General features: G+C 40.2%; 1 protein-coding gene and 1 long non-coding RNA gene across 2 annotated transcripts in view; one reads left to right on the forward strand and one right to left on the reverse strand.

Annotated features, from left to right (window-relative positions):
* Window positions 1-15,465, reverse strand: part of LOC111604728 (allatostatin-A receptor) — a 64,992-nt gene that overhangs the window by 13,339 nt on the left and 36,188 nt on the right. Inside the window, exons 3-5 of the mRNA XM_023322900.2 lie at window positions 5,067-5,256; window positions 4,913-5,008; window positions 4,326-4,476 (exon numbers count right to left, since the gene is read on the reverse strand). Of these exons, the coding sequence (XP_023178668.1) occupies window positions 4,326-4,476; window positions 4,913-5,008; window positions 5,067-5,256 (437 nt within the window). The remainder of the gene's footprint in view (window positions 1-4,325; window positions 4,477-4,912; window positions 5,009-5,066; window positions 5,257-15,465) is intronic.
* LOC111604731 lies at window positions 9,451-10,077 on the forward strand. The gene is made up of 3 exons (XR_002751769.2): window positions 9,451-9,518; window positions 9,572-9,754; window positions 9,833-10,077. It is a non-coding gene; the product is annotated as an uncharacterized LOC111604731 (long non-coding RNA).

Genomic DNA, 15,465 nt, shown 5'->3' on the forward strand with positions numbered 1-15,465 from the left:
TATTTGCATGTGCCATCTACACACACGTTATGGTCCATCATTTAAAGTGTTTGGCAACATAAATTCCTTCAAAGCGATACATAGCAGCATTAACTTCAAATGTGCGCCCCTTATTTGGCCAGCGAACTAATTTTATTTTTATTGTGCCAAGTTTTGTATTTGTTTTGGCAACTTTAAACAAACTATTCGGAAGATTATTCAATTAGGCAAAACACTTTACGTTTTAGATGCACTTATTTAAACTGAAAACAACTTCAATAACTTGTTTAATAAATTGTTAATGTAATTAAGTTTGGTTTCTTAAATGGTTGAATGTAAAAATGTATAAGCAAATCCAATTTAAGGAAATAATATTAAATAATACTGTAAAAATAATACCATAGTATTTTTTTCTAAGTTTCCTAATTCGTGATTGGCTCTTAGTTTTGTAGTAGATTAGTGTGAGACTGGAAGCTTGCATAGCATTGTTGCTTAAATATTATCCGAGTGAGTTTGCGTCTTAGCTACTCGCCATTTATTGCTGGTTCGTATTGTGAGAGAGAGAGGGGGACAAAGATAGCTGTCGTGAAACGTAGTACCGATTGTTGCTGAGTGAGAGCGAAAAGGCTGCTAAGGCCATTCGCATAAATAAATTGTTAATGTGATTTAGTTTGGTTTCTTAAATGGTTGAATGTAAAAATGTATAAGCAAATCTAATTTAAGGAACTAATATTAAATAATACTGTAAAAATAATACCATAGTATTTTTTTCTAAGTTTCCTAATTCGTGATTGGCTCTTAGTTTTGTAGTAGTATTAGTGTGAGACTGGAAGCTTGCATAGAATTGTTGCTTAAATATTATCCGAGTGAGTTTGCGTCTTAGCTACTTGCCACTCATTGTTGGTTCGTATTGTGAGAGAGAGAGGGGGACAAATATAGCTATCGTGAAACGTAGTACCGATTGTTGCTGAGTGAGAGCGAAAAGGCTGCTAAAGCCATTCGCACAGAGTCGTTATGATTGTCAGTGGACGAAGAGAGGGCAGCTAGGAACTGACTTGAAAAGACATCAATAATAGATAGTTCGTTATTAATAATCTAAATTTCGAATTGCAGCTGACCAAATTGACACAAGACACATAATTAGTATTATATATAATAAATATGCTCGAATATTGGCTTAATATACTGAGTCATAAAGCAAAGTTATTTCAATAAAAGAAGCTATCAATAATTTGGTAAATATTGTCTAGTTTTAAATATATATATTATATTTTGCGTGTGTGCAAGCCAAATTTAGCTTGAACTCTGTCTTTGTCCCTCTCTCAAATGTTAAACATTGAAAATCGCTTTCCTTGCTGCCAAAGGCAGTAATTTCTTGTCAATAAGTAATTTGAATTTAATAAAATAAGTCGTTAACAAACTCAACAATTTCACTTGAAGTGAAAAAGTATTTTGCATTTATTGAAAAGGAAAAGCTGGTAAGCCTTGAACGACTAATGGCCGCAACTGCAAGAAACAAAGAACTTTAAGAACTGAACTGAACTAAACTAAACTTGGACTAAAGTAAAGTTGCCTAGTGCTCTGTCCGTGCTTGCCACATGGGGCAGATTCAAGGCGTGTTTTGTTTCCGCTCTACCCTCTTTGTTTTATTTTATTATTTATTTACGATGACAACAGCATGCCCTGTGCACAAGCGACCGCTGAAGCGGGTCGGCCCTGAAAATCCATTCGAATTCCTTCGTTTTCAAGGCAAAATGCAATCAGTTTCTCAATATATTAAGTCTATTTATAGTTTTCCATATTGCATGCAGAACTGCAATTGACTGGATTGATACATTACAGGGTATCATCTAGTCAGGCCTGCAGCTTGAAAATACTTACTATTATGTTTCTTTGTGTCTGTGTGTGTGTGTGTGTGTGTGTGTGTATGTGTGCTGTGCTAGTCGAATGTTACTCGTATATTTTCTCTTTTGTTTTATTTTCTGTGTTGCGTTTAGGCGTCAAAAGTTTGATCCATTTTTATGTGCGGGCGAGCAATAAATTGAAACGCCAAATTTGCTAGCGAAATGCTCAACTGTTTGTCAACAGACAACAACAACAGAAACAACAACAACAACAACTAAAACAACAAAGTATTGAAACATGACATTCGGGGGTCCAAAACCAAAACAAACACCAAAACCAAATAAAACTCCCAGTCATACAAAAAGTTCTCTTTGCTGGCCAGCGAAATGTTAAGTCGCACCTGCAATACCCTCTATATATAGCCTAACTCACTTTGCCATATAAGCAATTGCATTTGCCAGCACAATAATAGCTGATAATACTATTTGCCGAGGGACTAACTTAAAGTCTTTGTTGGCTGAACTTGAGGCTGATAATTCTGAGTATTCGCACTGCGATACCCTGTAGACATAATAATAATAATGAATCGTTGTATATATACTTATATGTGCCTTGCTGCTGACAACAGCCTATACCCTGTCTTTCTATGAATGCGCCGACTGTCAATTGGTCTATTACATCTGATTACAGGGTATTCGAGCGTCACAGTACTTGCTAGCCCTGAAAGTAATTGTGATTTATATGCTCTGCCAGGCCAACGACATAACATATCGACCCATTTTCCATATCCTTGCTACTATTCCTGTTTCTGTCCTTGCCAATGTCAGCGAATGGAGCCGTGTAAATTGCTCCATGAGTAGCATTAGACGCGAGCTCCACAAGTGCATATTAGCACGGGGTGCTGGCATATAGGCGCGCACACACACACACACACACACACACACACACATATGTGTATATAGACGGACGACTGCAGTTAGTGTGTTATCCTTGTTGTTGTCGCTGATGTTGTTTGCGTTCATTCATTGGCCACAAGTGCGGACTAGCTGTGTAACATCCTTCCGGCATAAAATTGCTCTGACACGCCGCATTGTTGTTCTAGTCCATGTTGGATTACGCTCCGCTCGTGCCCTCGTGCCCTCGTGCCTGTCGTGGCCAAGGTGCTAAGAGCCATTCGTGTCCGTCCCAATGCACTCACTTGAGCAGGGACCTGAATGCCTGAACTGGAGCTGCTTTTCTCTAGACTTTTGCATTCCTTTCCCCTCCGATTGTGAGCACTAGAGTAGGAATGCAACTATAATAGTCAAGGAGGTGAGTGAACTGGACTACGTATTCATTTATCTCATAACTGCATAGATACGTGAGATTTGGCTTAAAGTTTTCAGAGTTGCGAAAAACTCTGCGTTCTTAGTATTTCTACATTGTTGCTGCCAGCCTTGAGAGGCAACTAAATTGCACAATATACACTACGATTTGACGCTCCCTTGTATGGAATTGCGGCATTATTAAGTTGTACATTGGCTCATACTCTGGCTGAGCTAGCTCCACACACACACACACACACAGACTTAAATGGAACTGATGTCTGCTGGTCGTGTCTGAATGTTTGTTGCTAAACAACAAGGGATTGTTGACAGTGTGTCTGTGTCTGTGTGTGTGTGTGTGTGTGTGTGTGACGGTGTTTGCACAGTGGTTCAAGTTTCAATCAAAGCACTTCGCGGAATTGTTGCAAATGCTGAAACTTAATACGTGGTTAGACAATGCAGTTAGCTAAAGACGCCAACTTTGAGCCGAGAGCAGGATAATCCGTCTCTACGCTGACAACTAAATAGATTTGCCACTAAAGGGTTTCTCTGAAATAGCTTTACAGCCAGAGAAATTGTCATTAAAGCACTCGGATCTCATTCGGCTGGCAAGACTTTCCAATCAGTGACTTTAACTAGATCATAATAAGCTGCTACGAAGTCAGGATTTGTTTGCTGTTGCTAATCTGTGAATAAAGAAACTTCTGAGCCAACGGTACAATTGTTGCACACAACTTCCGTTAGCACTAATCCCTGTTGCACAGTGCAGGGCAAGGCGCTGTCAGTGCTTTGTTGTTGTTCCCGTCGAGCTCGTCACTCCACTTGGAGCCTGAGTCGCCTGAGTGTGTGAGTAGCAAATATATTGCGAGTTACTTTCAAGTTCTGGAAAATATGAGTTTACGGCAACAATAAGCGATATATATGTGCTCACACACGCACACACGCACACACCCACACTCACTCACACACGATAAATTGTGTGGAAATTGTGTCTCCTTTTGGAGCAGACGTCACTTAAGTTGCTATTCTGTAATTTCACGCAATTTCCATGTGCAGAGCCGCGAGCTAGTGACAAATTTGGCGGCGAGGCATGAATAATGTGGCAACATTAATCAGAGAGCAGAGAGCTCGAGTGGAGCGGTACGAACGACAGCCAGATTAGAGGCCACAAAGCGTGCAATCAATTGCTTGACTTACCTGAAAGCCAACCAGACTCCAGACCTCCTCCTCGGTTGAGAAGACGCAGGCGGTGCCCGCGCGTCCATGATACTGATAGATCCTCACCGAGTGGGCCAAGGCAACGGGTATAGCAGTTGTCACAATCGTTATCCAGGCACACATAATGGCGCTGTGTGTGTCAACGAAACAAATGAAGGCAAATGTCTCAGATAATTGATGTCCAATTAGTTGTTTTCTTAAATTCTAACTCCAGCTTAATGCATGTCGGCCTGCGCAGGCAGCAAAATCAAATTTGCATAAATTTGTTGCAAAATAGTTTCGTTGTGGGGCAGCCATGAGAGCCTCCAGTCGAAGCCAACTGGAGGGAGATTGTTGCTCAATTAGATTCGAATGGAAAAGCAATCGGAAAAACTAAGCCCATCAAAGCATGTGAATTAGATTTGAAGTGAACGTGTTAAGCATAGTCGGCTGGCTGGTTATGAATCTGATAAGTATAATTATGTATGGGCTCTTAGCCAGAGGGAGCCAGGTTCTGCTGGGCAGGCCCGAACTAATTGGCGCAGTTACAAGTGCCATATGAACTGGAGTGGGGGTTGGTTACTTACAGAGTGGCATTGCGTTCGGTGCGTAGGGACATGCTGGTGACGGGATGCACGACGGCCAGGAAGCGATCGAAGGACATCAGGACGAGAGTGTAGACGCTGCAAGGCAGGAAAGTACAAGTCGTAATGCGCCTGCCGAACAACCAGGGCAACTCACCTGCAGTGGCATGTGACCACAATCATGTACTGCACAAATTTGCACCACAAATTGCCAAATGGCCACTCCGGCAGCACATAGTCGGTGGCCGTGAACGGCACGCAGAAGATGACGAAGAGTATGTCCGAGACGGCCAGGTTTATAATCAATAGGTTTGTGGTCGAGCGCATTTGCTGGTTAACGACCACCACTGAACGATGTATAGGCGGGCATGCAAATAAAGAGAGAGAAAGAGAGAAAGAGAGAGAGAGAGGGAGAGAGGGTACAGTTTAAGAATTGAGGCTTAGTAATTATGTAGCATCTTCGGCAGGTGCAAGTATCGAGTTTCAGCATTTGATTTATAGCATATTAAACAAGGCTTTATGATTCGAAATGAAGACAGGAAATTGAGCTTAACTAAGATAGATTCTAATTGTGTTTACAGCTTTAATTAACCCGTGATGGCTGGACGACCTGGCCCAGCCACAGACACAACCGAGTAATGATGACTTGCTAAGCTTTTTACTTCCTTTTCTCTATGAATAATGTCTTGTTGCATTCGATGCACTACATGAGGCCTAGGTTCCAAAACAGCAAGCGCTAGTCGAGTATACCCGACTAGGAGATACCCTGCACCCCCTGCAAATTGCGCTTATAATTATTTCTATTTGGCAGACCCCATACTCTTGATTAGGACGACACGCTGAGTCGATCTGACCTTAGCCCTTCAAATTTAAAATATATATTTAAATATATATTTCTATAACCTTATACTTATTATAAGAGATACAAATATAGAAGATATTTTGATATTTTGTATATTTTTGTTAGCTCCATCAGCCGCTCTTTGTTTTTAATAATCTTGAGATATAGCTCTATATATACTCTATCATAACGTGGCTGTGACACATGTTTTCCTTTAGGGTATGCAACGTTCTGCACCAGTTTAGCGATGAAAATGTGGCGGTTTTTTGTTAGCTTACGCGTAAGTCTTTAATTAGAGAACTAGTGTGATTCTGTTGCACGCTTTGTTGACAATTTGTTATATATTTGTTGCGATAATAGTATTCGTTGTCATTCATCAATATGCGTGTTTGGCAATTAGCAGCAGCCCTGTTTACATTCACACGATGCTTGGGGCCTGTGCTCATATTTGCATTCAACTTCAATTTCGTAAAAGCCAAAGCCAAGCGAATCACAGATATGCACGCACTTTGCGAAATTCCTGAGCTCTAAGCAAATTTGACAAGGAATTTGCGACGTGATATGCGGTAATTGGTTTAATAGAAACTTATTCTCTACCCGTAGATGAACACTATATTAACTTGCATCCGCTCTGTTGGTGCAGAATACACACACACACACACGCACTGTGATGTGGCTGTAAATAATGAATCTTGCATCAGTTGGCAGTTGCAAGCAGCAGCGGCTTAATGCTCTAGGCCAACTCAATTTCATTTAATATGTATGTATTTCATTATTTTGAAATGATATGCAATTCAAGGAAGTGCTGAAAAATCATTTCAAATGTATTTGCGTATTAACTGAGGCTAAAAATTAATTAACAACTAGCATTTAAGTAGTATTAAGTGATTACAGCAGAAATCTCGATTAATGCATTAAAATTTAAAGCGGAATTGCTTTAAAATAGATAATAAATCGGTTTTCTTTGTAGTTTCTAAACTGTTGAAGTAGGTTGCAGCTCCGGATGATTTAATTTTCTGCAAAATTAACATATAATTTAACTACTCATTACAAATTAACTGAAAATCTTAAAAACGAAACTAAACTGATTAGAATTTTGTGCTCTTGTCGCTTTCTCTTCGCCCATTGACAGTCATAACGACCCTGTTTGCATGGCTTCAAGAGCTATCTCACTCTCACTCAGCAACACTTGGGACTATGTTCGGCAACTGATATCTTTGTCTCTCTCTTTCGCGCAGTGACAATTAGCACAAAGAGAAAAGTGTAGCGTAGACTCACTCGGATAATATTGTTACTACACTAGAGCCAAGCTCTCGGCGCACACGAATACTACTGCAACAGTAGGAAGCAATCATAAATTGAGCAACTAAGAAAACAGATTACATTAATAATTTAAAGGTATTACGCCATAGAATTATACGATATAAATAACTTAATTTATCGATATAATATAGTATATAAAGTATCGTTGACTAGCGCATGATTCAGTCATTGCCAGATAATTGTCGACTTAAACGGAAATAAATATTTTCTAAATAACAAAGGCAAGTTCAGATATCAAGCTTGGAATTACTGAGCGAAAACATATTTACATCGCATCGAAGTCAACGAAATCGCTGAAGTTAGCAAGTTGCAATTTCTATATTTGTTCAGAATTATTAAGTTCAATTCACATTAAATGATTCGAATTTCTAAAACAAACAACCGAATGCAGCATGCCCTTCATTTTTATTCTCTATGCATTATATCATGCAGTTTACTGCTCTTTTTTGCAGCTGAGTTCATTAAAATAGTAGTGCGACTGGGCACTAAATGTTGGAGAATAACATTTAGTGATAAACACATAGCTGAGCTGATCTGTGACCTCTGACTATCTTCGTGTCTGACAAAACGGCGCTGTATCGCCATTGCCCAATCACTGCCATGTGCTGTCCTTGTTGAGCAGTTTGCTCGCCCAACGCCCAAGTTTTTTCTGCCAATTACGCGCAGAGAAAGACGAGCTCTGCAAACTTAAAGTGACTATAGCTAAATGTGAAGCCGGCGCTGGAGATGGAGCAGGAGCAGGCGCTGAAGCTGGCGAAGTTGCCCCTTTGTTCTCGAGCCGGTCCTTGTTGGGCCCTTTGTTGCCGCTTCCCCAGCTCCGCAGTGCCCGTTGCTCCAGCGAAAGCCACTTGCAATTAGCCAAACAATTTATGTTTCTCTGTTGAAAAGTAGCGCAGCGGATAAATTCTATAGACTGTGCAGAGTGAGGCCGATGGGCGCTGCTATCTGGCAGCCAGAGGGGGCTCTGTATTGTCGCTGTCACAAAAGTTGGCTCTTGTCGCATGCAAGTGCGGGGCGGCATGCATGATGCGAACGTTCCAATGGATTGATGGGGCATACTGTCAAGAGTGTGTGTGTGTGTGTGTCTGCTTGGGTGGGCGGTTAGTCTGTCTGTGGGTCACCAAAACTGCAATGTGACGAGCAATTTTTGGCAAGAGGAAATTTCACCAGGCGAATTTATATAAAATAAAGCTGTTTATGCCCTGTACTTGACGATTACCATTGAAGGTATTGTGCTCGTTGATGTGATGATGAGGACTAGACTCACATTCAAAGAGGGCTAGGGATAGTTGGTAGTCACAGTCAGAATCAAAGCTCACAATTGATCACTTTATGATTCAATTCTCCGATCCAAAATATAATATATATATTCATAAAATATATCCGTTTGTCTCATATAATCGTCTCACGATCTGTACTTTAGTTTACCTCAGTTTCAGTCAGCAGCTTAGCTCTGGCTTGTCCTAACTCTTATCGTCTAATACAGGGCAACTGCTAGTCGGTCATGCTTGCCTAGCTTAGCCGTCTTACGTACTTATTGTTGATGTTCTGACTTGTTGTTTGTTGTTATTGTTCACATTGCTGCTGCTGCTGCTGCCTTTGTTGCTGTTGCCGCAAATCAATTTCCTTTGAAACATATTTAGCACAGGATGTCGAGCGGCAGGAGGCGGAGCCGGAGGCGCTGTGCGCATTGCGGGGGCAAAAGAATAAAATAAAAAGTGACAGCAACAGCAACAGCAGCAGCAGCAGCAAGAGCAACTGCAAAAGTGGCAATAACATCAACAGAAAAGTCACAAAATTTCAACAATAAATACAAGTTGCCCCGACTGGCATGGGGCCCAGTTGCCACGTGTGGCACAAGCTTGATTTCGTTTTTATTCTTTTTACATGCTGAACGCATTGCAAATGCTATTTTAGGGCGTGGCCGACCCGATAAACAATCTGCACTTCTACACAAGGCGAAGAGCTAGCTCGAACTATCCATTCGTCTAACCTGTGTCTGTGTGGCAGGCACGGTATAACCTAGTCGAGCACTTCCGCTTAGCAAACTCTAACTAGTTTTCGTTTTACTATTTAGTTATGTTGTCTAGTTGGGGCACGTGTAGTACTCGTATTGAGTGCTTGGCAGTGGGCCAGGTGTGAAAAAGTGATGCGAATTGAAAAGAGTGTCTTCATATTGGTATATTAATATTTGGAATACCTCTCTCTCTCTCTCTCTGTCTCTCTCGTCTTTTACATGTCTATTATTTTGTAGGCAAGTTCTCAAAATATGGCAAGTTCTTAGAATCTTAATTAGAAATCATAAATAAATGAAAGCGAAATGTTTTTATTTCAACTTTCAAGCTGGAATCGACAGATATGTCAAAAAGTTTCGTTCATTTTGTTTATTTTTTCAAAAATTATAGCTGCTATTTATTCATGAATATCTTGTTTGGTTCCTTCAAAGTAATTCCCATTAGATTTACTTTTTTCAACGTTTATAGATCATACATTTGCAGAGTAATTTGACACGCCCAGTGGATCACATAAATATGATCTATGGGGTTGATCGACAATGATCTATGGCGCCTCAAGCTGAGTTATTTCTGCTTAAAGCTTGCTTATGCCGGTTTGTATCATTGAATCAATATTGAAACGGGAATGTACGTTTAGAGTCCCTCTGGCTGCAATGTTATAATATTGTAAGTTGCTTCCAGCAAAGTTTGTATATATTAAAAAAAGCCACTTCATGATTTTATAATGCTTTTTTTTTCCGCTAGCTGCTATTGCACGTGTCTTAAAGTCAAGGTTGGCGGGAAAATAGCCAAAGTGGCAGCACTGCTCACCGAGCAGGCTGAGCCAACGCAGCGTAGTTTTTGCAGCTGCTCTGTGACTGGTCGAGTGCATCTGAATACAGTTACTGTTAAAGTTACAGTTAGAGTTACCGTAACAGACAGGAGAGATTTGGTGCTGTAAGCAACCACTCTTTAAGGTAGTTATTTAGATAGAAAAGTTTACTCAAAAATGGAAGTATTTCCTCAACTGTTGGCACTTAGAGCCAGAAATAAATAAATGTCTTAGTTATTATCTATATATATAATAATATAATATATAATAAGAGGCATGCATATATGTTATATGTGTATTTTGTGGCAGCGCCCTATGGTAATTATGTCCTGCTTGAGCATAAATAGATGAATCGCCAGGCCAGCAAAATTCAATTGAATTGCTGCTCTAAATGGACAGACTTCTTTGTTGTTGCTCGGTAAATGTCAGTTATTTGCCGGAAATAGCAATTAATATGTATATTTATAGGCAAAAGAGCATGCACCCACACACACACACACACCCACACACACTGACTGTTTCCGTTGCTGATAACAAGTAAACCATTATGACTGACATTTTGCGGACAAACAGTGTAAAAATAAAAAAAGGGTCGGGTCGAACGTATCTATGAGTATGCTGGACCGTGAACTGGCGCTGAGCTAAAGGTAAAGTTTTATGTTGCTTGTTTTACAAAATAATAAAGTGTAGCATAATTTATGGCGCAGGAGGCTGAGCAAAAAATGTATCTATACGTGGAAGTGGGCGAAAAGGGGCTGAAGGGCTGGCAAAGTTCTTGAAGCGCAAAAAACGCTGTTATTTAATGCCACACACACATACACACACACACATAAATTGAGGCAGCCTAAAGTCAAATAAACAAATAACCAAACGTTGCTCAAGCAAATGTCTGTGTATGTGTGCGTGTGCGTGTTTGGCTGTCGACTGGGCCATTTTTACAGCCTGCCATATAAATTTTGTTTCTTTTATGGAACTTTAATGTCACTTTAATGTCATACATTAGGCAAAGTATCGATGCATTGCGAGTGCGTCTGCGGCTCAGCTCAGATGTGACTCTGTTCTAGCTCTAGCTGTAGCTAATTCATGTAATCCTTCAATTTATGTTAAGAACAACTTCGCAAGTAGCTGCTGCAGGCATCTGCCAGGCCATCAAGGCCCATAAAAGTCAGCATCAGACAGCTTAAAATGCTAAAAGCTTATGTAATTGACTGCAATTGGCTGACTTGCTAAAAATGATGTTACCTAATTAGGATCTGTTAAGTTCTAACGGTCCCGATAAATTAAAAGTAAGTTAGAATATGGCTACATGAGAACATAGACTGTTGGGTATAGCGCTTTATGTATACACATTGACTTAGCCCTATGTCGAGTTGGCCCTTTCGTTAGCGGCCTCACCTTCAAAAGGCCATGTCACTTGACTGAATCAAGGAGTATCTTAGCTGCTGGCCTCCTCAATGCCATTCAGGTACATGGCTTGGCCCAGGAATATCACTGGAAAGATTAGAGATACATCCAGACAGAGCTCAAGTGGCCAAAAGTTCCAGACATCGTCGAAGAGGTGGGAACATTAAATACCTAAAGAAACTAGATGCTCAGCCAAACGCAGCCCAAAGATGTGTTGGCTGTTGACCTAACATACAATGGCCTAATTAAGTTGTCTAAAAGGTAGCAACACTCTAATCTGTAATTAATCAATTAAACAATAATTGTGAAAAATAACCTTTTAAGCTGGTATAAATTAACTTTTCTCAGTGAAACAAAGCCAATAGCTAGATTCGTCATAAAACTGAAATGCCAACTAACATGTTCATAAACGAATGAACTCAACAAGGAATTGCTGCAAAGCTCTTTGAAGTGATAAAAGTAATGGTGGAGCGAGCTTTAATTAGTAATTAAAATATGCCATAAAGCTGAAAGCTTCTTGAAAAGCTAGCAGGAGCTCATTACGGCCATCTTTTTCGAAACAATTATGGGAATAATTGCTGCACTGTGTGCTTAGACTCAGTCATTGCATTTCAACGATTCGCGTAATTAAATCATGTTCTAAAATCACAGCGAGACAGAGAGAGAGAGAGAGAGAGAGAGAGGGGGGAAGAGGGAGAGAGAGTGGGTAAATAAGCATAAAATATATTTTAATGGGTAGCACAAAGGATCCAAGTTGAATACATTTGACAAATGATATATCCAAATGAGACATAAATTGAATGCAATTAAAATTTAACTGGGTCTGTCTAATTGTTTTTAGCAGCTGCCTCTGGCAGTGCTTTATGAGCTAATTGAAGTGTGTTGGGCATAACAAGGCTTTCAAATGCATAAATAATTGCGCTCGAGGCTCAAGGCTCACTCGCACGCAACTGATACGCACACATGCATGGCTAGGGGCAATGGATAGGAGATAATCGCAAGGACCCTTTGTCTGACGGTCAAACTATTCCGGTTCTATTTAAAGGATGCCATTGCAGGCGCACATATTGCGCAGCTGACTCAGGACGATTCATTTCAATTTTCGTAAACTTTGTCCCCGCCCGCCCGCACACACACACACATCCTGCCCTGCGCATGTGTGTGTGTGTGTGCATAAGGATATCCGGTCGCAAATAATGAGACCCACAGATAAAACACAAGTTCTGCTAGCCAATTGGTCGACTGCACGACTTAAGACACATAAGCCTGAAGTGTTGTTCTTGGCTGCCTTGCAGCAATCTCGCTTAGTTCCATTGAATGTCAGGTCGGCCAACGGTGCCCTCAGCTGTCACATTATTTGCCATACAAGACACAACCTAAGCAAATAAACATCTCATGTGATGGTCTGATTTGGGTTGGCAAAGATTTAAATAACTTGCCACCCATTCATCAATTTTCCAGTTCGGGTTTGAGCAATCGGGTCGCTTGGCTATGCACCGTGCGCAATACTTTTCTTTTTACAAATATATTACCATTGACATTGACCATTAATTAATATTAGAATATATAATAAATTATATTATAGATATAAATTAACACCTGAATGTGTCTCCTCAGTTTCCCAATACAAGTGTCACGCTGATAGCTTGTATAGAGTTGCTGTAAAAATATTATCCGAGTGAGTTTGCGTCTTAGTGTCTCGTTTCTCCTCTTTGTGAGAAAGAGAAAGACAAAGAGAGCTGTTGCTGGACGAAGTCGCCGATGTTGCTGAGTGAGAGTGGGATGGCTATTGAAGCCATTCGAATAGGTTCGTTGTGATTATCAGTGGACGAACAGAAAGCGACTAGAAATTGGAATTTTGAAAAAGCACAGTTAACGCAGCGGGAATTCGCTATTTGTTCGAGTATTGAAGTATAAAATTCGAGTGGAAGGTGCCATTTTCACTCAGCTAAAAATATATAAGAATTTCTTAAAGCTTTTAGGCTCAAGATTTTATTTTAGTTACATTAAATGAAATTTACTTTACAAAATTGAAATGCGGCATAAAAGAATCAAAGCAACATACAGTTGCTCCAAGTACGTTTGTTCATTGTTAACCATTTTTTGCTCCTTTGGATATAAGCATTCTTCAAGCTTTGATTATTTGTATTGGATTGGGGTACCCTAGATGGCTGGCTCGAAATACCGCCTTTATTCTATCTTTGTTGGCAGTAAGCGTATCGATGTCATCATCATCATCATTGTTATTATACCCTTGCACATCCACATACTATTTCAATCCATCCTAAGACTTTAGAATTTTCCACATTTCCTGAAGTTCATGGAAACGAGCGAGAATAGGAAAACACAAAATTAAAGTAAATAAATAAAATAAAAGACAAATAACTGCTTTCAATACTGTATTCTGATGTTTTCGGTAACAGCATTGATTCCTGTTGTTGTTTCAGTCAAATAAATTTTACGAGAAGTTGCTGCTGGATCAGGTTTGAATATGGCCACATAGTTGTGGGCAAGGCCGAAGTCCATATGCCAGCTGAAGCCCTCAAAGGTAAGCCCAACACCTAGCGACAGTCAAAACGAGGGCAAATGTGTAACCATATGGCCAGCCGAGTGTATGCATACGTTGACAAAAGCTGTGCCAAAAGGGAGCAAAGACGGGGATAAAACTATGGCAACAAGATGCAACAGTGTGTGTGTGCGTGTGTGTTTGGGTGGGTGTGTGTGGGGCGGTGGGTAATGCCGAAGCGCACAAAGAGTCGGCAAATAAAGTGAACCACAATTAGAATTTGTCTGAAGTATACAGTCGCTTGAAATTCAACCTAATTAAGATCCTAACGAACCACAACTGCAACTTAACTGCAATTTATGCAACCATTTGTATCTTGTGGTAGTTTATATCAAATAAAACTAAATGTAAATTAACAAAGCAAATCCCATTTGACCATATTTGAGACAAAATTGTTTACTTTATTGAGCTTTTGCCTGTGTCGAGGGTGACCAGATAAGGGTGATACTATTGCCGATATCTGTATTTCGGCAGCTTTTAGAGTTATCGATAACACTTAGCTGTTACAATATACAATACAACCTGCCATTTGAACTAGTAATCAGCTTAAGTCTGTCGAGTGTTCTGATATAGCAAAGAATACTTAACGAATTACCTGATGAAATCCTTTACCAATTTGAGACATATTTATCAAGCAGCTCTCATAAGTGATATATATATATTTATATAATATATATGTAGCAGTAAATATGTAACAAATTTCGCGTCTACATCAATACGGACAGCAGCAGGGAGCCATACACCCACTATATACTCCTTCGTTCCATGAGCGAGTATTGAAAGAGTTTAATGCTAAGCATAAAATTTAAAATTTCCCTCTTCATTCTGTATGTCATTAAGATTGAGTTGGAACACGGCACGAGAGTTGATGAAAAAGGTGTAAAACCTTTCGTCTTCTGAGCAGATGAACAGTCGAGCAGTCGAGCAGATGGCAAACGAAAATTACCTTATCAGAGTTGGGCGCATTGTTGAGCTCGACGCTGGCTGAGCCAGTGGCTCTCAGTGCTGCTTTGCATTGGACATTCATACATCAGACGTACATTGCATTGAAAAGTGAAACAATAAAATTGTACATGGCCCATAAAATGGCATAAATATGACGAAACTGGAGAGGAGGATGCCAGGTGGACAACGGGGCACAGCCGGAGGACTCGCCCACGCACGATTGCCAGGCCATTGTCATTGTGTGCATAACGTCTGCCTGTGTGTGTGTGTGTGTGCTGTCCACATGGGCATTGTTTGGTACACGTGTGCGCTTATTGTTTTTGCTGCCTGCTTTTAGGCGCTGCGCTCATTGCTGGTTATAAATTTTATCACTGCCAACGCAGTAAAATAAATTTGTGCACCGCCTTGTGCCTTGTGGATTTGTGTAAATTTGCACAGCGCCAGCCAATACAATATAAATACATATATGTGTATGTGTATATATATGCATATATGTGTATATATAGATGTCACATCAACATATGCCACATGCTGCCTCAAAATTTGTTCGTAGCATACTTTCGTGCGCCTTTGTTTATTTATTCCTTTCAGCACAATTGCATGTGTGCACGTGTGTGTGTGTGTGTATGTGTGTTTAGCAGCCATATGCAA

The sequence above is a fragment of the Drosophila hydei genome, unplaced genomic scaffold (assembly GCF_003285905.1).
Source record: "Drosophila hydei strain 15085-1641.00,03,60 unplaced genomic scaffold, DhydRS2 tig00000250-arrow-arrow-pilon, whole genome shotgun sequence".
Lineage (NCBI taxonomy): Eukaryota > Metazoa > Arthropoda > Insecta > Diptera > Drosophilidae > Drosophila > Drosophila hydei.